The sequence below is a fragment of the Schistocerca piceifrons genome, chromosome 7, assembly GCF_021461385.2.
Source record: "Schistocerca piceifrons isolate TAMUIC-IGC-003096 chromosome 7, iqSchPice1.1, whole genome shotgun sequence".
Taxonomy (NCBI): domain Eukaryota; kingdom Metazoa; phylum Arthropoda; class Insecta; order Orthoptera; family Acrididae; genus Schistocerca; species Schistocerca piceifrons.
Window position 1 is genome coordinate 35,886,416 of NC_060144.1, and position 21,467 is coordinate 35,907,882.

Below are 21,467 nucleotides of genomic sequence, written 5' to 3' on the forward strand. Positions count from 1 at the left end.
CCTCACTCTATCGCCTTCAGTTTCACAAACTTTGCATGGAACTTCGCAATAGTACATTTATATACAATTATGACTCTCGGACTGACCATGGGGTCTGGTGTGCCTTCGTCATTGGTGCCCGTGTCTGTTGATATCGGCTTCTGGCACACTGCACAGTATTTACAGCAGAGCTCTTCGCCATGTATCAGGCCACAGAGTACATCCAGTGACACAGGCTTTCCAATTGTATCATCTGCTCAGACTCGGCACCCTTCAAAGCCTCTGTGCACTGTACACAGCCCATCCCTTAGTGCAACGGGTACAGGAAAACAGTCACTTGCTCACTCATGATGGAGCCACTGTGCTACTTATGTGGGTTCCTGGTCATGTCAGTCTGACAGAAAACAAGGCTGCTGCTGCTGCTGCTACCAAGGCTGCAGTTCTCATACCTCAGACCATTAGTTCTCATATTTCCTCCGATGATCTGTGTGTTGCCATCTGTCAGGAGATGGTGTCACTTTGGTATCGCCACTGGTGTTCCCTTCATGGGAACAAGCTCCAGGTTATTAAGCCTCTTCCACCAGCTTGGACAACCTCCTCTCGGCCCTCCCGCTGTGAGGAGGTCATTTTAACTAGGTTTTATATTGGGCACTGCCTTTTTAGCCATCATCATTTGTTAAGTTGTGCTTCTCCCCACGTTGTACACATTGTGCCCAAGTTTTCACTGTCCACAATTTCCTGACGGTATTCTCATTTTTTAACTGTCAATGTTCCCGCTTGTGTTTGTTGTTTGAGTTATGAGCCGTTTTAGCGTTTTACTTTTTATCCATTGTAGCAATAAGGCGAAGGCCATTTAAATTTTAGTTCTTGACCCCCGTTTCTCTGTGGTGTATTTTGTAGACCTTTCTCCATGTCCCTGTTTTAGCTGTGTTCTCGTACGTCAATTTGGATCGATGTGTAGTCGTTTTTTAACGCCTCTCTGTTTTCATATTCTATAGTTTTGACATGAGCATGTATGACCCTACTTGTTTTTGCACCCTAAAACAAAACAACCAATCAATCCACTTTGCAACTGCCATAAGATATTGTGGATCTCTCCAGATCACTGTAAATCAAACGGATTGCATAGCTGGGAGTTTTGTAACACTCTGCTCAATGTCAGAAATAAGAGGGGAACAGATGTTGGAAGTGAGCACCACCTAGTTTTGGTTGAGTTCAGGTTAAAGATAGCTGCAAACAGAACCAATCTCAATCACAGGAACCACAAAGTAGATGTGGTAAGATTAAAAGACCAACACATCGAAGAAAAATTTGCACTTGAACTACAAAACAGATTCCATTCCAGTACTCTGTGAAGGAAACTTTGTGCAGGAAGGAAGTAACACGGGTTGGCGAAAACTTAGAAACAGCTATTTAGATGTTGGAGACAACATATTAGGATTTAAGAGACATCAAAGGAAAGTACGGATCTCTGATGACATGTTGAGTGAAATTAACCACAAGAAAGAATCAAAAAGAAGTTAAATCTTTGTAAAATTTGAGCATGGAAGACTGAAGTGTATAAAGAATACATGGAGAGAAAAAAAAGAGTGAAAATAGGGATAAGGTGAGATGAAGGGAAATGGATAGATGAGCAGTCACAGGTAGTAGAAGAGCAGCAAGATGGGAATGTAAATGAACTGCACAATATCACCAAACGGCTGTCAGTGAAGATCTGTAGACATGAAGGACCAATTAAGAGCAAGGATTGGGGGAGGGGGTGATTACGACCCAACAGACACAGCCACAAAGATGGGAGGAGCATTTCAAGGAGCTGTTAAATTGTGACAGTGGTCAAGAACAAGAGGTGAGATATGTTTCAGAGTAAGTCGAAGTAGATCAAGATAAAAATCTGCTGTGACCCAAAACAGATGAAACTGGGATTGCTTTGAGAAGCATAAAAAATCAAAGGCGCCATACCTGGACAGTGTAGCACTGGAGCTCTTAAAAGCCAATATGGAAACTAATATTAGAATGCTCTACTCCTTGTTGAAACACATTTGGCTGGAAGAGTAATCCCTAATGGAGTGGGAAAACGGGTTGGTGATAAACCTGCCGAAAGAGGGGCAAAGCTCCAAAAACAGGGAAATTTATCGGATTGTAACAACTGCTGTGGTATTACATTGCTGTCAGTGCCCAGAAAGGTTCTCATCAGATAATTTTTAAGTAGGCTTAAAAATTCACTTGAAAACTGAAAATGTAAAGTTCAGACTGGTTTTTGTGCTCATCATACACTCCTGGAAATTGAAATAAGAACACCGTGAATTCATTGTCCCAGGAAGGGGAAACTTTATTGACACATTCCTGGGGTCAGATACATCACATGATCACACTGACAGAACCACAGGCACATAGACACAGGCAACAGAGCATGCACAATGTCGGCACTAGTACAGTGTATATCCACCTTTCCCAGCAATGCAGGCTGCTATTCTCCCATGGAGACGATCGTAGAGATGCTGGATGTAGTCCTGTGGAACGGCTTGCCATGCCATTTCCACCTGGCGCCTCAGTTGGACCAGCGTTCGTGCTGGACGTGCAGACCGCGTGAGACGACGCTTCATCCAGTCCCAAACATGCTCAATGGGGGACAGATCCGGAGATCTTGCTGGCCAGGGTAGTTGACTTACACCTTCTAGAGCACGTTGGGTGGCACTGGATACATGCGGACGTGCATTGTCCTGTTGGAACAGCAAGTTCCCTTGCCGGTCTAGGAATGGTAGAACGATGGGTTCGATGACGGTTTGGATGTACCGTGCACTATTCAGTGTCCCCTCGACGATCACCAGTGGTGTACGGCCAGTGTAGGAGATCGCTCCCCACACCATGATGCCAGGTGTTGGCCCTGTGTGCCTCGGTCGTATGCAGTCCTGATTGTGGCGCTCACCTGCACGGCGCCAAACACGCATACGACCATCATTGGCACCAAGGCAGAAGCGACTCTCATCGCTGAAGACGACACGTCTCCATTCGTCCCTCCATTCACGCCTGTCGCGACACCACTGGAGGCGGGCTGCACGATGTTGGGGCGTGAGCGGAAGACGGCCTAACGGTGTGCGGGACCGTAGCCTAGCTTCATGGAGACGGTTGCGAATGGTCCTCGCCGATACCCCAGGAGCAACAGTGTCCCTAATTTGCTGGGAAGTGGCGGTGCGGTCCCCTACGGCACTGCGTAGGATCCTACGGTCCTGGCGTGCATCCGTGCGTCGCTGCGGTCCGGTCCCAGGTCGACGGGCACGTGCACCTTCCGCTGACCACTGGCGACAACATCGATGTACTGTGGAGACCTCACGCCCCACGTGTTGAGCAATTCGGCGGTACGTCCACCCGGCCTCCCGCATGCCCACTATACACCCTCGCTCAAAGTCCGTCAACTGCACATACGGTTCACGTCCACGCTGTCGCGGCATGCTACCAGTGTTAAAGACTGCGATGGAGCTCCGTATGCCACGGCAAACTGGCTGACACTGACGGCGGCGGTGCACAAATGCTGCGCAGCTAGCGCCATTCGACGGCCAACACTGCGGTTCCTGGTGTGTCCGCTGTGCCGTGCGTGTGATCATTGCTTGTACAGCCCTCTCGCAGTGTCCGGAGCAAGTATGGTGGGTCTGACACACCGGTGTCAATGTGTTCTTTTTTCCATTTCCAGGAGTGTAGTTGTGTTGATTTTATTAATACTCTTAGGATCACCATAGACCAAAGCAAAGAATTCCAGGCAACCATGTACCTAACACTCATTGTCTTTGAAAATATCTTTGATTCTGTAAAACATAAAGTGCTGTGGCTGATGTTGTGGAAATATGGTATACCACAGAAGATTCTCTGAACCTTGTCAAAGATCTGTATGATGGCAACAAATGTTGTGTGCTCCTCAAGGGCAGTCTCACAGAGCCAATGGGGAAAACAACTGGAGACTGGCAGGGCAGTATTTTGTCACCAATGCTTTTTCTACTTGTCCTTGACTCAGTTATGAGAAGAGTCACTGCAGGAAAGAGAAGAGGAATCCAATGCGGGATTCATGAACATCTGAAGGATTTGGATTTTGCAGACAATATAGTCTGAGCAGTTGGCTGACAGGTATGAAAGCTAAATTAAACTCACTGTAGAAGAAGTAGAGTTTGCTGGCCTCAGAATAAGTATAGGTGAAACAAAGGAAATGAGTCAATTATTGGAACGTGGACGTGCTGGTGTTTGTAGGGGAACAGCAGATGGAGACATTCACTTAATTCCTTTATCTGAGTAAATAGTGATAGATGATGGAGCTGGTGACAGTGTAGAACCACTAAAGAAGGCCTCAATACAGTTTTATCCAGCATGGTGAAAGAGAAACATTACATGCAAAACTAAAATGTATATTTTTCATGCAAATGTGAAGGCTGCACTGTTCGCCAGTAAAGATTGGAAAGTAAACAAGAAGATAACACTACAGTTACAGTCCATAAATATCTCCGGCACATCATGAATATCTTGTGGCCAGAATTAATTAGTAATGAATAGCTCTGGAGCAAAACAAACCACATACGTATAGTAAATCAGACACTTGAGAGTAAGTAGAGATCTATGGGACACAGACTGGGAAAACCAGATAGAGCAGTAGAGAAGAAAGCATTGGAGTGGAATGCCCAGGGAACAAGGAAGAAATGCACACTTAGTTGTACATAGAGGAGGACAGTGGAAGGGGAAGCAAGAGGATTTGGGCAGAATTCAGGGATATGGCCAAAGAGACAGATGGACAACGAGTTTCCCCGAATGCCCTATGCCCACGTAAGGGCCACAGGAATGGAGTGAAGTCAAGTAGGTCATCACACAAACAACCACTTATTTGCAGATGATTTATTATAGTCACGTGTAAGACATGCATATCATTATTTTGTTACCATAGTTAATCCACTTTTTGATAGACACACTGAGAGCCAACTGTCTCTATACATTGCCCTGATGACTCAGTTCTTTTCTCTATGGCCACAACAGTCTAATAATAAAAACTGCTTACAAACACTCAGTGGTGCTGCAGTCATAGAGGTTTTGTGAGGAGTAGGAATAGGAGTAGGAGTGGGGGATTGTCTCTAGATTGAAAGTACAATCAAATAGAGATATAAAAAATATACTTGTTGAAGAGTGGCAGAGGGAGTTTGCAGAAAATATTAAGTTTATGGCTAAATTTTTCATCAATATAATAAAGGAACAGGAAGCATTGAAGGGAATGACACAGTGGGAATTGATTAGGGAATTCAAGCAGGACCTCAGGTCAAGGATGTGAGGAGAGGTGAGATGGAAAGGGAAATACTTTCCTCCATTCCCTGTCCTCCCCTATTCCAGATAAAGGAGTCTGTAACATTTCTCCATTGATTTTCTGTGTATTCATTTGTAGCTCTTTGTTATTCTGTAATTCATACGTTGTCTCTTGTATGAACATTTGATGGAAGTTTAATGTTAGAAGGTTGGATATGTGTTACTTTCAGCCCTGATGTGACATATTTATATTTTGGAGGAAAAAAATTTGCTAGAGTTATATGTAATTTTTCATTGGTGGATAGCTATAATTGCTTCAGGTACAAGATCTTCTCTTCAGAAGATACAAGAATCTTCTGAATTACTGCTATATTATTGTTGTAATACTGATTACTAATGATGACAGCGATAAACATTTATCTGTGAAATGCTGAACAGACATTGTGTCACAAATGGATCCATCAAAGTTACGCTGCTTTTTTTCCTGTGTTCTAGGCATGATGACCTCAAGCAGATGCTGGATAGCAACAAAGATGGTCTCAAACTGGAAGCCATGAAAAGGATTATTGGGGTAATAACAATTACAAATTTAAATGATTTAAGAATAATGGTAACAATTCACTGGACAGTAAAGGCATTACATCATTGACAGGCACATAAGTCAGTCTGGAAACTTTGCTAGTTTTTTGACAAATCTCTTTTTCAGCTAGAGCACACATTCACCCCCCCCCCCCCCCCTCCCCTCTCCCACCCCTTGTGTAGTCCTCATATACATTCTTTCCACTTTTCTGCTTTCCCTTCTTTGGCTATTACTGGCTTACCATCTGTGTTCTTGATATTCATTCAGCTGCTTCTCTTTGTCCAAAGATCTCTTCAGTTTACCTATACGTAGCACTGATCTTTCCCCTTGTCATACATGTTTCTACTGTCTAGCATTTGTCCTCTTAATTGCATTTGTGTAGCTATTTTACATTTTCTGTCAATCTCCTTTTTAAACATTGTATTCTCTGTTTGCTGCTCATTTGCTGCATTTTCATGTTTTGTATATCTCTCTGCTCCTCCTGTCTGAGTCATCTGCTCTTCCTTTTTAACTTGCCCCAGGATATCCCTCTCTTGTCCCCAGTGAATGAACTGTTAGCAGCGAAAGCAGGTAGTATTGTTCCTTTTAATGTTAGATTTATGTATCGGGAATATCATACATTTCACCTCCAGAAGATAAGTACTAGCCAGCAGTTCTGTCTCAAATTAATTAGTTTCTTGATTACTGTCTCAAATTAATTAGTTTCTTGATTAAATTTTTCTTTGATACAGTTAAAGGCAATATCTCATGTGATCTAAGGATACAAAAGGGGAACGTTTTCTAAATACAAATGATAGGACAGGAGTAAGATTAAATTTAGAGTGGGAAACATTAAATATGGAGTCCTGCAAGGCTCAGTGCGTTGCCTGCTCCCATTGTTTGGAAAATTATTTATATGTGACATTGGAGAACTATCCAAAAATCGTAATATTTGCTACTGATATAAATATATCAAAAAAGGCTCAAACTCATCCATACAAGAAGTAGCCAGGAGAGAGTGGAACAGGTTTACAACTGGTTGCAGATAACAGTTTAACTGTTAATGTTAGAAAGACTCCTGCAACAATACCAAACGAATAAAAGTTAACTTACAGATGCCAGAACATCAACAGTGTAGGAAAAAATAGATTGTTACTTACTGTAAAGAAGACACATTAAGTTGCTGACAGGCACAATTAAGACACACAAAGTTTATGGCTGTATGTAAGTGTTTTTCATTGTGCCTGTCTGCAACTTAATGTGTCTTCCTTATGGTAAGTAACACTCTTATCTTTTCATACAGTGTTGGTATTCCTGCCTGGAGTTTCCATTGTTTGATTTTACAGGTGCCAGAAGTGGGAATCAATGAGTATACACTTGATGAGGCTGTGTGTGAAGTTCCCAGACATCCAGATGGATAATAAACTGAGGTGGCACCAGCATGTGAACAAGTTAACCAAGAACTCAGTTTTTCCTGCTTTGCACTCAGAAATCTCTCTCACTCTGTTGGACTGCAGACAGGATTCCTGGCATATTTTGCATTCGTTTACTGTGTTCTGTCATATTACATGATTTTCTGAGGCATTACAGAAAAGGCAAGAAAAGTATTTATTCTACAGAAGTGTGCAGTAAGAATGTTGTGTGAAGATGATAACTGAACACCTTGCAGAAGCCTCTTCAAGCACCTAAAGTTGTTACACTTACACAGTAATATATGTACAGTGTACTCCCAGTCATTCATTTGTGGATTATTCGTGCATCTAAAAAGGAAAAGTGCAATATTTTCCTGTAGCAAACAGCAATAAATGACTCACTTTGTGACAATGAGTACCATTCCAATTGTCAGCCTGTTCTGTGTAAATAAATAAAAAAGGTCAGTTTTCTGATGTTAATTGGCCCATAAGTGATGTTAATTGGCCCATAAGTGTTAATGAAGCAAGTTAAGAGAAGTTGTAAAAGAGATGATGGAGAAATGAAAGAAATGTGTTGAAATTAAAACAAAAATTACAATTAATTGAAAGATTTGAGAAAAGGGGAGGGGGCACACTGCTGCGAAACCAATTGCTGATTATGGCATTGGAATTCAGACTGTTCAGGACACAAAAAAGAATAAGCAAAAAATTCAGATTTTTGTCAGGAAATGCAATTCTATTTCTGGAACATACGTTTAAAAGCATGAAGAAATCTGTATTTGATGAATTGTATGCTGCTCTTTTGCAGTCGTTTAGTCAAAAATGAGCAGAAGGTGTCACGGTTTCAGGTGCAATGTGTGCTGCAAAAGCTAAATTTTTTCATGAAGCTCTAGTGTTAGAGGGAGAATGTAATGCCTCATGTGCATGGCTATCCAGCTTCAAACATCATCACAGGATTCATTGATTTATTGTGCCAGGAGAGCAGCTTAGCTCAAATGTTGGGGCAGCTGATTCCTTCTGGGAAGAGTTTCAGAAATTTGTAGAATAAGAGAGTTTCATACCAGACAAAATTTATAATGCAGATGGAAGTGGTCTGTGTTGGAAATGTCTACCAATCCGATTCCTTGCTTATAAGAGTGAAATTTATGCCCCTGAATATAAGCTGTCTAAAGAACACATTACAATTTTGTGCATCACTAACGCTTCTGGGAACTATTAAGTAAAACTACTAGTGATTGGAGCTGGTCTACTGATGAGGATGATTTGGTGGGCTTCTGGAAGGAGTTAACAATTCTAGATGCTGTACATGGGATTTATGATGCCTGGCACAAAATCGAGCCACGTACACTAGTTCGATCATGGAGGAAAATTCTTCCAGGCATAGAAGAAAGTGATTTTCAAGGTTTCAGTGATGAAGAAATAAAAGCTGCTCAGATAATGAATCTTCAATGGATTTAAGTGGTTTTGAAGATGTTGATGCAGAAGAAAACTTGACTGAGTGGCTCAAGATCAATGCATGTAAAGCCAGCTTCCAGTACATGAACAATGCTGAAATTGTGACTACTGCCTGACAGCAAAACAAAGAGGAGGACATTGAATGTGAAAGTTGGTGTGAAGATAGTAACATTCTCAGTCGTTGTACCACACTGGAGTGTGTTGATGCTCTTCTAGATTATATGGACCGGAGAGGGTTTTGGTACAGTGACATTATTGCTGCCAGAAAAATTTGGAATACTACATGAAAAATATGTCAACTCCTCTCGGAAGCAGACCAGCGTATCAAATTACGTCAAGAAGACAGGCCTACAGTACCTAAGCACGGAACTTGGATAAGGTTTCGAATAAGGAATTCCTGTTCGAAAGTATTTCGATTATTCAGGGTAATTGTGGTCAGTAATAACATTGAATTTTTAGGATGAACTCAGCAGTTAACCACAATACTATAAGGAAAAATAATGAATTTGTCTGTGGGATGGTGAATGCAGTTTTACAGTATGATGCAAAAGTTTATAATATAACTGTTTTCCAATGGATGTCGGGCAGGAAATTGAAAATCTCCAAATACTTCAAACAAAGTAAAAGAATACCTCATCGGCCACGACTTCCACAATTTATCACAATACTTGAACTCGAGTGTAAATTATGTCCAACTCTAATATTTTGTATTTGATAGGTCTTGACTTTGCTACTATATGGAAAGCTTGTAGTGGTCTTTATAAAGTTTCTTAAATCTTTGTTTCAATGTTTGGTAGAAACAGCGCTGACTAGTGGAGGAGGAGGAGGAGGAGGAGGAGGAGTAGGAGTAACAGCATCCTCCTCCCACCTGCCCTCCCCCCTTTCCACAGCCCCCCCCTTTCCTTTTTGCTCCTTACATTCGTATACAAAGTAATCTAGATGTACTGACCATAATTATAGCTTGAGTAGATTGGTGATAGGCAGATTGTTTAAAGTTATTATACTTTACAGAAGTAGCCAGCAATGATTACCTCTGCCTGTTAATGTATAACTTGACTCATTTCTCATCTCTGAAGGCTGTCCTTCATGGCAGAATTTACAGAGCATGATGTGAGAATGTACGATTGAATGAATATTCATTGGGGGGGGGGGGGGGTTTGTATCTTTTATGAAATTAGTGCTGTGTCAAGTTTAAAATATTCATCATTCCACCATATGAATCTGGTCTGATGGTTGTGACTCATGATTGTTGTAGTTTCCTTGAATGAGTCGTCATATGATTTTGTAATTAAATCTGTGGGCAGTTACTACTCTTAATCCTTTTTAGACTGAACAAGTGTTTCATGTGGAATAACCTTGCTGCTGTTGGAAATTACACTCCAAAAATAAGAATAATTGACAGGTTTGTTTGTTCTGTTTTCATTTCTATTATTTGCCAATAATTTGTTTCTTCTAGTATTAAGGTGTTTTTTATTTCCCAGAACCTCCTTTCTTGCACGTTGATTTGGTACCTCACATTGTTTCATACAGATACATATTTCTGAAATTTGCCATATAAACTACCTGTCTTTTTTCAGATGGTCGCAAAAGGAAGAGATGCATCTGATCTTTTTCCAGCAGTTGTTAAAAATGTTGTTTCAAAGAACATTGAAGTGAAAAAATTAGTATATGTATATTTAGTGAGATATGCTGAAGAACAACAGGATTTAGCATTGTTATCTATCTCCACCTTTCAAAGAGCTTTGAAGGTAAGAATAAAAAGTTATTTGAGATAAATTATCTGTATAAATTATGAGAAAATAACAGCTCATTTACATCAAATTTGGATATGTAATGGTTTATCCTTGGCTGAAAGTGCCACATGCTAGTTACTAATGCTAGTTACTAAGAAATGCAAGCCCCATGAGGAGCATAAAAATGCAAACACCAGCTTGTTCACAAATACAGGTTACAATAACCTGCATGCTATGCAAACTCGCCATCACTGTGTCCGTTGCCCTACTGTGAATAATTACAAAGACTAATGCTTCATCTGATCCTCAGTTAGTTGAACAGCTTTCTTGGTGACAGTTTACTATGAGCAACTCGGCTGTGGAGGGTGGCAGTTTGTGCGTGTGTGCGTGTGCGTGCGTGCGTGTGCGTGCGTGTGCGTGTGCAGACCTGTGTGTGCCTGTGTTGCTGTGTGCGTGCCCTTAGCCCTTACAGACTCTTCAATTTCTTAAGCACAATTCATTTTTGGGACTTCCAACTTTCTGTATTAAAATACTTTACTCATTTACAAGCTTATAATCTGCAAGATTTTTCGAACGTCGTGTAAAGAGTTCTTTCATGAAGGAAATTAAGAGTAATGTTCATAGTTATATCTGTCAAAGAATTTCAAGTTTATATGGTAGAACAGTCAGTGTATGTATGAAAAGCTGTGCAGAAATGTCACATCCATGTATAATTTTGTATAGATCTGAAAACTTTTGCTTTTCAGATATTGTATGGCCATTTCATAACTTATAATATGGTAACAGGTATTTCAGCATATAAGTGATAAAGTTGGGACCAAGAGCTATTCATTTGTGGAGGAATAATTGGTGATGCATCATGCACGACGGACTGTGGCATACTACTTGCAAGGGCTTCTAACGCATTTTTATTTTTATGTTGAATTTAGTTGGCATAAGCACTATTAGCAGTAAGCATTATAATTATAGTTAATAGTTGGTTGGTTGGTTGGTTAGTTTCATGTTCCATGGTTCATTCACATGATAAATTGTAATGATGTGAAGCAGTTCATTTTACATCCTTGTTGGAAATTAATTTGTAAAATTTTCTACACGCTGAACATCTATATAGCAATTCCTACCCACCAACTTTTACGCATTACAGTAATAGAAGTTTTTCTCTGGAGTGGAAGAAGTTGTCAGGGAGAAACTTTTTCAATTTGTTTACAAAATTTACTTTGCTGTCTGTCAGCCATTTTATATCACTGGGTAAGCTACCGTAAATTTTAGTACCGACATTATGCACCCCCTTTTTGTGCTAAAGATAACCATAATGTGGAGCAATTAATGTAGATCTTCTATCCGGTATTGTAATTATGTACATCATTGTTCCTTTTGAACTGCAATGGATTGTTTACAACAAACTTCATGAGGGAACAAAAATACTGTGAAGCAGTAGCCAGAATGTCCAACTCTGTAAACAGATGAATACAAGATGATCCAGCACATTTTTGAGCAATGAAGACTTTCTTTCTTAAGGAAGAGTTACATTGGAACAATATTCCATATGCCATTATTGAATGAAAATATGCAAAATATGTCAAATTACAGATTTGTCTCTTTCCAAGATTTGCATTAATTCTATGTTCAAATGTGGCTAAATTAAGTTATTTAGGAGTTCCGAAATGTACTTTTTCCAGTTTAAATTCTCATTAATATGGACATAATACTTTAACACAATTTAAACCATAAGTTTCAATGATTTGCTTGTCCCTTGTTGAAGACCTTGACTTGTATCACATCCCTGAAGGCTCTTCTTCTTGATAGAATATATAGAAACTGATTAATGATGAATTTGATTTTAATTACAGTGTTTACTTTGCAAGTGACCAAAAACAGTCCCAGAGCCACTAATGTGTGTCCTCAGTATGTGGGCAGTGAAGGAGGACACTATTTTTACCTGGAACAATTTGTGTGTAAATGAAGGAACATTATACAACAGAGAATTACCGAATGAGACAGTGCATCTGATAAGACACTGACCTCATATTTGGGAGGATGGAGCTGCCCCTTCCAGCCGTCGTGATTTGGGTTTTCCTGATCTCTTATGGCAAATTCCGGGATGGTCCGTCAATCAAGGCCATGGCCAACTGCCTGTCCTACCCTCATAGGCTGTCTGTCTACCCTCCTTAAAGCATGTTTTGTACCCTGTGTGTTATATTTTGGCCAAACGATTGGTATTGTATTATCTTGAAAAATACTATATCATTGTGAGATTTTTGTGTAAATAGTTCAGTGATCAGCATAACATTACTTTTGGTATTAAGTCTTTTAAGGTTACTAACCACAACAATTCAAAGTGTCTGTGATGTTTTTGGAGGTGTGTGCTCTCTTCCCATATTCTGGCAAGGTGTCAGTGTGTCATTCATGCCATTGCATAGACATTGGCAGTAGTGGACATTTAAATTTTGTAGTAGCTATTCCAGAACAATTTGACAGTTACAGTGCCTCTGTATTTATGCGGATGGTAGCAAAAGGCCAAGAAAGGGATCATGTCTACTTTCTGACTACTTGCCAAAGTAAGAAGTATACTGACCGTAAAAGATAATCTTGGGCTTTGTGCTCCTGAAGTCTAATGCTTTCCTTGTGAATGTGGCAAATCACACATAGGACAAACACAGCACTATGTGTGGTTACATTGCATTGAACATTTAAGCACCATTAGTGTCATGCTGAGGGACAGGCATGCACTGGTGGAGCAAAGTTTAAGAGAAGCACCCATTTAATCATGCAAAGATGTCGGTTGTTAGTTTTGTGACCGGTTCGTTGGATAGTGTAATTAAGGAGGCAACTGATGAACAAATATTACATGATCTTGTTAATCTTGAAAGGGGATTAGCTCCAAGTGTGGATTAGCAGCCTGTATTGAAGCAATAAGATGGAGTAAAATTCAGCTGTGCTTCTCGGGTCAGTTCACTGATTCAACAGATATGATCAGCAGAAATTAGTGACTGTTTGCTGATGATGCAGTAATGTAGGTGAAAGTGTCAGTATTGAGTGACTAAAGGAAGATACAGGATGACTCAGCAGAATTTCTGTTTGATGTGATGTATAGCAACTTGTTCTAAATGTAGAAAAATGTAACCTACTGCAAATGAACAGGAAAACAATATTGTAATGTTCGAATACAGTGTTAGTGGTGCGCTGTATGGCACAGTCACGTCGATTAAATATGTAGGTGTGATGTTCCAAAGCATTGTAAAATGAAATGAGCACGCAAGTTTGGTTGTAGGGAAGGGGAATGGTAGGCTTTGCTTTATTGGGAGAAATGTGGGGAAGTGTGAGTGGGACAAGAAAGGGAATGGCCAGTAGTGGTACAAGGCACCTCTGTCACACACTGTATGGTGGCTTGCGAATTATGTATGTAGGTGTAGATGTAACAGGTGGGCACAACAAAAGGACTGTTACAAATAAAGCTTTTGGCCATTAAGGCCTTCGTAAACAATATATTTCAGCTGTGAACTTTTCTTGTCAGATCCAAAGAAATGCCACCCACAGGAGAAACTATTAAAATCCTATTCACATCAAAGAGCCAAACTGTGAAGCACTCCTGAAAAGCAGTGGAGTGAAACATACCAGTTACAGGAAGCTGGTTAAACTCAAAATAGACAGCACTGAGATTTTTGGGATAAATATAAGGCATATCAAAAGGATAAGCTAATGGGAAATTGAGATGCTGTATTTGTTGCAGTAGACAAGAAACTCAAGGCAGAAATTGAAGCGGTTTGGGAGATAGTTTGTGCATAAATATACAACATAAAGATGTTGACCACCAGACTCATTCCATATGTTTAGAAAACTATCTATTGGCTACATTTTTAGTAAACTATTTAAGAGCAAAACAACACTGTATCTGAAGGAGGAACTTTTGAAACGTGTAGCTCTGAGCAGCAAATGTAGATGAACTGTAGCTCAAGTTTAGAAGAATAACACTGTATAGACAGCGCCTAGCAGAACAGTTCGTGATGGTAAGGAGCTTCAATGACATACAGTCTCTGTAGAGAAACTTCTAAAAAATTAGTGCATGCTGCACAAAAGGCATAAAATAAAGCATTGGAGTATAAATAAATATATTTTAAGTGAACATGTTCATCAGTCAAAATGGTAATGTGTGAGAACTTCAACACCCTCTCTAGCAGTATCTTATCAAAGAACCTCTCACAATACCAAAAGATATACAGGTAAAATGGTAACGGTCTTGATGGCACTAAAGTTAGTGTCCAGACACTCATGGATGGCACAGAATATGAAGTTGAAGATAGGAGAGCAAAAGCAGAAATACTGAACTCTGATTTTCAAGTATTCCTTACGAGGGAAAATCTAGGACTTTGGTCCCAAAGAAGAGTGGTAGAGATATTAGTGTCAGTTCTGTTGAGAAACAGCTTAAATCATTTAAGTTGAATAAATCTTAAGAGCCCAATGGACTCCCTATCAAATTCTGTAGCTGAGTGAAGCCCCTTATTTAGCCACAATACAATGTGGATCCCTCAAACAAAGAATCGTCCCCAACAGTAGGTACAAAGTGGAAATGACACCCATCTATAATAATGTTATCAGAAATGAATCACAAAATTGCTATCCTATATTGCTTACATCTGTCTACTGTAGAGACTTGGAACATAAATTGAGCTTGAACAGAATGGAGTATCTTGAGGAGAACAGCTCCTCCATGGATCCTGAAAATATCAGTTGTGCTAAACCAAATAAACGCTATTCTCATATGACGACCTGAAAACATTAGATCAAGTCAGTCAGGTGTATTTTTTAACTTCCAAAAAGCATTTGATATAGACCTTACAACACAAGTTCAATCAAAAAGAGGTATCAAATGGAATTTGTGACTTGACTGAGGAGTTCTTCATAGGGAGCTTGCAGCATGTAATCTGGAAGAATAACTGACAGATGCTGAAGTAACTTCTGTTGGGCTCCTCACATTAATGTCAGTGTAAACAACTAGTAGATTTCTTTTTGTCAAGAATGTCCTTGCTATTACTAGTCTGCTTTTTATGTCCTCCATGCTTTGTCTGTCATGTGTTACTTTGCTTTAAAGGTGGCAAAATTCCTTATCTTGTCTACTTTGTTTCCCACAGTTGTATCACTAGTGTCATTTCTATCACTGCTCATTACTTTTAGAGACTGTTCATTCCGTTCAACATGTCCTATAATTCTGCTTCACTTTCACTGAAAGTAGCAATGTCATCAGAAAATTGTATCACAGCTATCCTTTCATCCTGAATTTTAATCCCACACTTGAACCTTTCTTTTATTTCTATTTTTTTATTGCTGTTCATAGACTGGGTCAGCTGCCAGTGTGTGTGTGTGTGTGTGTGTGTGTGTGTGTGTATGTGTGTGTGTGTGTTGTCTAATTTTGACTAAGACCTTGTTTGCTGAAAGCTTATTTTGTGATAAGCTTTTTGTTGTGCCTATCTGTGACTCAGCATCTCCACTATACGGTGAATAGCAACTATCCTTTTAATAACATTGTTACATTCCATCCAGTATTTTCCGTTGTTGGATTTTTTCTTTTTATTTCTGCAATGCTTCTTCGATGTATAAATTGAACAGTAGGAGGGTGAAAGATTATATGACTGATCTCTCATCCTTTTGACCTCAGCACTTTGTTTTTTATCTTCCATTCTTTTTGTTCCCTCTTGGTTCTGGTACATGTTGTCTATTACTTGCCTTTCCCTATAACTTACTCCACTTTTTCTCAGAATTTTGAGCATCTTGCATCATTTTACATTGTAAATCATTCTTTCCAGATCAACAAATCATATGAATATGTCTCGATTTTCCTTAAGTCTTGCTTCCATTATCAATGCCAGAACTGCCTGCAGGTGCGTTCACCTTTCCAACAGCCAAACTCAATCAGCTGCTAGACCCCATTGGTGAAGCACTACTAGGAGACTAGTGAGTGACATATTTAGCATTTTCTGTTTATTTTCATATTGTAATTTTCAAGTTAGTAGTAGTAGGATGGATAGGATGTGTGCTGGCTCTTTGCAGATGCAGGGGGAGCTGGCTGTGGTTTGCGAACAGCTGAAGATACTTGTGGCCACAGTCAGCAATTTGCAGGCTATTGCCTTGGGGCTTCATGTTTCTTGGTTCACTCATGGGCTATGCTGTTGAGCCACCTTTCAGTCACCCAGCATACCTAACTGTAACTTGAGCAATTCGTCGCATCACTCAAGGTGGAGAATCAATGTGGAGGTTGGCAATCTGGTCTTCCCTGTTTTCTTTTTGAGTGGACTGTTGGCCATTCCTTCAGAAGGTCCGAGCAGGCGTCTGGGGGTGGGGGGTATACTAGCTATCGAGAACTCCGGTGTTAGGCACATTATGGAGTCCCATGAGGAAATATCATTCAAGGCTGGAAAGAATTCCAGTGTGCACTCGATGTGTTTGTGGGGAAAGCTCATCTGAGATTTGGAGAAGGGTGCAGCAGTCGGCATGTGTTTGCTCTTATTGGCACCAGTGATGTGTGTCACTTTAATTGTGAGGGCATCCTCAATTCCAGGAGCAGCTGGTGGAAGTGGTGAAGACTGCTGTCTCACTCGCATGCCCCACAGAGGCCCAATGCTCATTGGTGAGTATGTGCTTGGCTACCACAGGACCCCAGTCTTTGCAGCACTGCTTCCGCTTTCTGTGCTGCAAACGTACACTTCGACTGTCTCTTACTTCTTCAGACTTTCTGTGATATGGCCCTTTTTGGTGCAGATCCAGCCTGGACTTAGTTCATGATCTTGGTCTGGATTTCCGGTTTCATTCTCGGCGCTATCTTCACCTTCCATTAATGATTGTGAGTCCCCATATTGGGTTTGACCTGCTATCTTTTCTGAATTTTACAGAAATGCGTGTCATGTATTGAAGGTCACCCACTGTGGTGAATGCTTTGTCTCTCTGCCTTCCACCCTGGCAGCTTTCCTTCCTGTTGTTGTATGCCCAAAACGCGACACAGAGCCATCCCAGTTGGGTGGGGATTGTCAAGTGTCTGCACGGTAGTGGTCCACTGACCATGCAGGGGTCGCATTATTGGTGCCTGTGCTGCACATTCCCCCTGTATGCCATGGAATGTGTGCCCTTCAGGACTGGGGCATGGGGACTCCCGGAAATATAATACTGGCCAGGTAGTTATTGCTGTGGCTGGGTGGCACCGTAGGGAGAGCTGCCTTTCAGAGTGGCTGGCACCGTGGTGGATGGTTCAGCCATGAAGTGACTTAAACTTCCTACCATTGCTGGTCACACGGCACCAGCAGTCTCTTCATTTGGAAAGCCCTCGTATGTTGCAGTGAAGTAGGATCCTGTTATAACGTCAAGTTTAACAAATATATTTCTAGGACGACACAATACGCAGAGCAAGTAGACAAAGTAAGACATGTGTACACGGTAACAGTCAAATCAGCACTACGTCCAAGTCTAGTGACCGCTGGCTGGCTGGCTGCTTAGGTGGCGCGGCTGCTGCATGGCTGGCAGACAGCGCCGCATGTAGAGGATGCGTGTAACTGCGCGGCAGCACTTTGAAAGATGGGTGAGTCACAACAGATCCCAATGTATTCCCTTCCCTGGCCACACTGTGGGAGGAATGCGGGACTAGACGACGAGGAGCAAAATCCTCCCGCCAATACCTGTTATGTACCAGGACTGCTGGGGACACTGTTTTGGCCACAAAGTCTTTATTTTTAGTTGAGCACATTGAGGACAAATATGAAGAAGTTACAGCCAGCTCTAAGATGAAGAGCAGTTACCTCCTGATTAAAACATCATCTCCTGCCCAGTAACAGTAGCTGCCCTCTTGTGAAAAGTTGAGTACATTCCTGCGACTCTCAATCCCCAGAAGAGTCTCAGTATGGTCTAGAGTGTTCATCTTTCACTGTGATCTGCTTTTGCAATATGATGATGAACTGCAGGCCAACTTAGAGTGATGGGGTGTACACTTCATCTGTCATATCTGTTGGCGACCAAGGGAAAATGGAGTTGCTACCGGGGCCTTCATCCTGGCTTTCAAAGGTGATACATTGCCTGAGAAGGTTGAGTGTGATAGTCCACCACTGTGACATGAACCCTATGTTACTCCTCATGAGATGCTTCAGGTGTATGAAGTTCAGACATATGTCTTCCTGTTGCACCACTACCCGTTCCTGCAGGGATTGTGGACGCCCACTGCACGCAAATGTTTCTTGTTCCCCTCCGCCCATCTATGTAAACTGTGATGAGTTCCACTCTCACTTTCACCAGATTGCTCCATTTTTAAGTGAGAAAAGAAAATCCAAGAGTATAAGACTCTGGACCAGCTCACATATCAAGAGGCCAGAAAAATGTGAGGGTGTCTTAATCCTGTACAATTGACTCAATCACTACAGCCACAATGTCGTCACCTTCTCTATTAGAATGAGATTTTCACTCTGCAGCGGAGTGTGCGCTGATATGAAACTTCCTGGCAGATTAAAACTGTGTGCCCGACCGAGACTCGAACTCGGGACCTTTGCCTTTCGCGGGCAAGTGCTCTACCGGGCGTGAGTCGTGCTTCGGTAGCTCAGTTGGTAGAGCACTTGCCTGCGAAAGGCAAAGGTCCCGAGTTCGAGTCTCGGTCGGGTACACAGTTTTAATCTGCCAGGAAGTTTCATATCAGCGCACGCTCCGCTGCAGAGTGAAAATCTCATTCTGGAAACATCCCCCAGGCTGTGGCTAAGCCATGTCTCCGCTATATCCTTTCTTTCAGGAATGCTAGTTCTGCAAGGTTCGCAGGAGAGCTTCTGTAAAGTTTGGAAGGTAGAAGATGAGATACTGGCAGAAGTAAAGCTGTGAGTACCAGGCGTGAGTCGTGCTTCGGTAGCTCAGTCGGTAGAGCACTTGCCCGCGAAAGGCATGATGTGTGTAAGAAAGAAATGTCAGTTTTGCTGTTCACTCAGAAAAACACTGTTTCTTATCTTGGAATGCAAGAAAGAAAACGTACTAAATGTATGCTCTGTGGCAGCCGAAGTTACTGGTGCTCCCAATATTCTTATGGCTACATCTGCCAAGTCGAAGGTATCTCTCAAACCCCTCCACCATGACAGAGGCCTGAAAATTTTATGCTTATCATCCATCCCTTCCCAAAGAAACTTTCTTGAGAATAAGCCTTCCTTGCCTCTGTAGTCAGCTAAACTTTCTCTTACTTTTAAGACATCCAAACCCATATGCTGAGCACAATCACAAACAAAACCTGTGGCATTTATGTCTCTCAGTTTTGGTCATTTTGAAATCTACAAAAAATGGTTTTGGCTTTGAAATCACAAAATTAGGTATAGACTCGTAAATTTTTTGTTTCCTGAATTATTTTTGTTATTTCTTCTTTCATGTCTGTATACTAAGCCTCGAGATAAGTTGTAGACATTAGGACTCTTGACAGTAGCTTATATGCAGATCTCAATGTTTGTAAAAAGTCTATCCACAGTGGGTGCTCTACCAAACATAATGGGGATCTGCTAACAAAAACCACTGTAGCTAAGGATTGGTTCAGCATCTCTTTGGGGGGGAGGGGGGGGGGGGAGACGAATGATAATGGACCATTTAATAAAGGCACAATAAAGAATAAAAACTATAAACTTTTGCCACCTAAAAATTTTTAACTGCTTTTGAGAAATGGGATAAACATAAACTACTACCGTACTTCTTCACCTTAATTCCAATCCCAAGTAAAAATTATTAACACCTTGAGGTCCAGCCACTTAGGAAAATTTCGAGCCCAGAAAACCAGCTAGTTATGCCATTCTTTAAATTATTACTGGCACATCTGTGCTTGATGTCTCTTAAAGGGCAATTCATAATAAAAAACACCAAGCTTCAAGGTTTAGTTTTGACCTTTATTGCAGTTCTCTGACACATTACAAGCTATGCAATGATGGTTACAGAATGTATAATTTTCAATCAAAAAAGAAAAGTGCGAGGTGTGGATTTCATCACATTCACACATAACTGGATTTTGTGTGGTAAAGTCTGAAGCATTCTGGCATGCAGGGAGGTGTGTTACAGTCAGGGCAATACTACCTTGTTTCCTTCCTGCCTGCTTTGCCAGTTGACTGTTTTGTCTGCTCCAAACAAACCTTGCACACCCTTGTTGGTTGTTGCTTCTTCTCAGTTGCAGGAATTTTCTCAGGGAAGTGTTGTTCTACAAACTTAGTGCTGATGGTTGCGCTAGAGACAGTTTCTTGAGCCACAGTTGAGGCTTTCTGGAATAGTCCTTCACCAATGTGACACAAAAAGGTGGAAAAATGACAGTTTTTCTTCTCATTAGGGTTTGTAGTCTCACGATACAGAACATAAGCATTTGTTACGGCCATTATGAACAAGTGAAAAAAATATTTTTTTCCACCACTTCATTTGTTCCCTCTTGAAAGGGTAATAGGAGATCATTTGATCACTTTTATCAATCTCTGTTTTGTTTGTATTATAATCAAGAATAGCGTCCAGTTCTGACGTGATCTTGACACCATCCATTGTGTGAACAGAAATGTTAGAGGTTGTCATTTTGTGTTTAGAGGAAAGATATGAGACATCCCTCAATTTCCTTCCACTTGAAACAAATCATATGGTTTCTCCTCATTGACACCCACTGGTTCCGTCTGAGTTTCTTTAAAACATTTTCTTTTGGTAGTTCCTTTTGATTAGCCATAGATGTGCCTATAGCTTTAGTTTTATTTTGCTCTAAAAAATCAAAAACTGCTGGCGAACTGTAAAATCTGTCCATATAAACAGTGTACCCGAGTATACCCGAGTATACTTCGAATCCCAAAATGTAACCAGTCTTTAAATCACAAACAATAAACATTTTAATTCCTTACTTGTCTGGTTTATTTTTTATGTAGACACGAAAGACCACTCATCCCCGAAATCCACACATGCTTCCACCAGTGGTGAGGTTTTCATAGGGATAAAATGATTTCTTACATTCTCGTAAAGCCCGGTCCACACGCAACGATCTGTCTGCGCAGACATCGGCGCAGATGTCTGTACATGCAAAAGATCGCTGCAAATGTGGTGTGT

The 21,467-nt window shown here is 41.0% G+C and overlaps 1 protein-coding gene across 1 annotated transcript in view; it reads left to right on the top strand.

Annotated features, from left to right (window-relative positions):
• LOC124804753 (AP-3 complex subunit beta-2) overlaps window positions 1-21,467 on the top strand; it is a 241,403-nt gene that overhangs the window by 28,864 nt on the left and 191,072 nt on the right. The window contains exons 2-3 of the mRNA XM_047265059.1: window positions 5,746-5,821; window positions 10,254-10,424. Coding sequence (XP_047121015.1) covers window positions 5,746-5,821; window positions 10,254-10,424 — 247 coding nt within the window. The remainder of the gene's footprint in view (window positions 1-5,745; window positions 5,822-10,253; window positions 10,425-21,467) is intronic.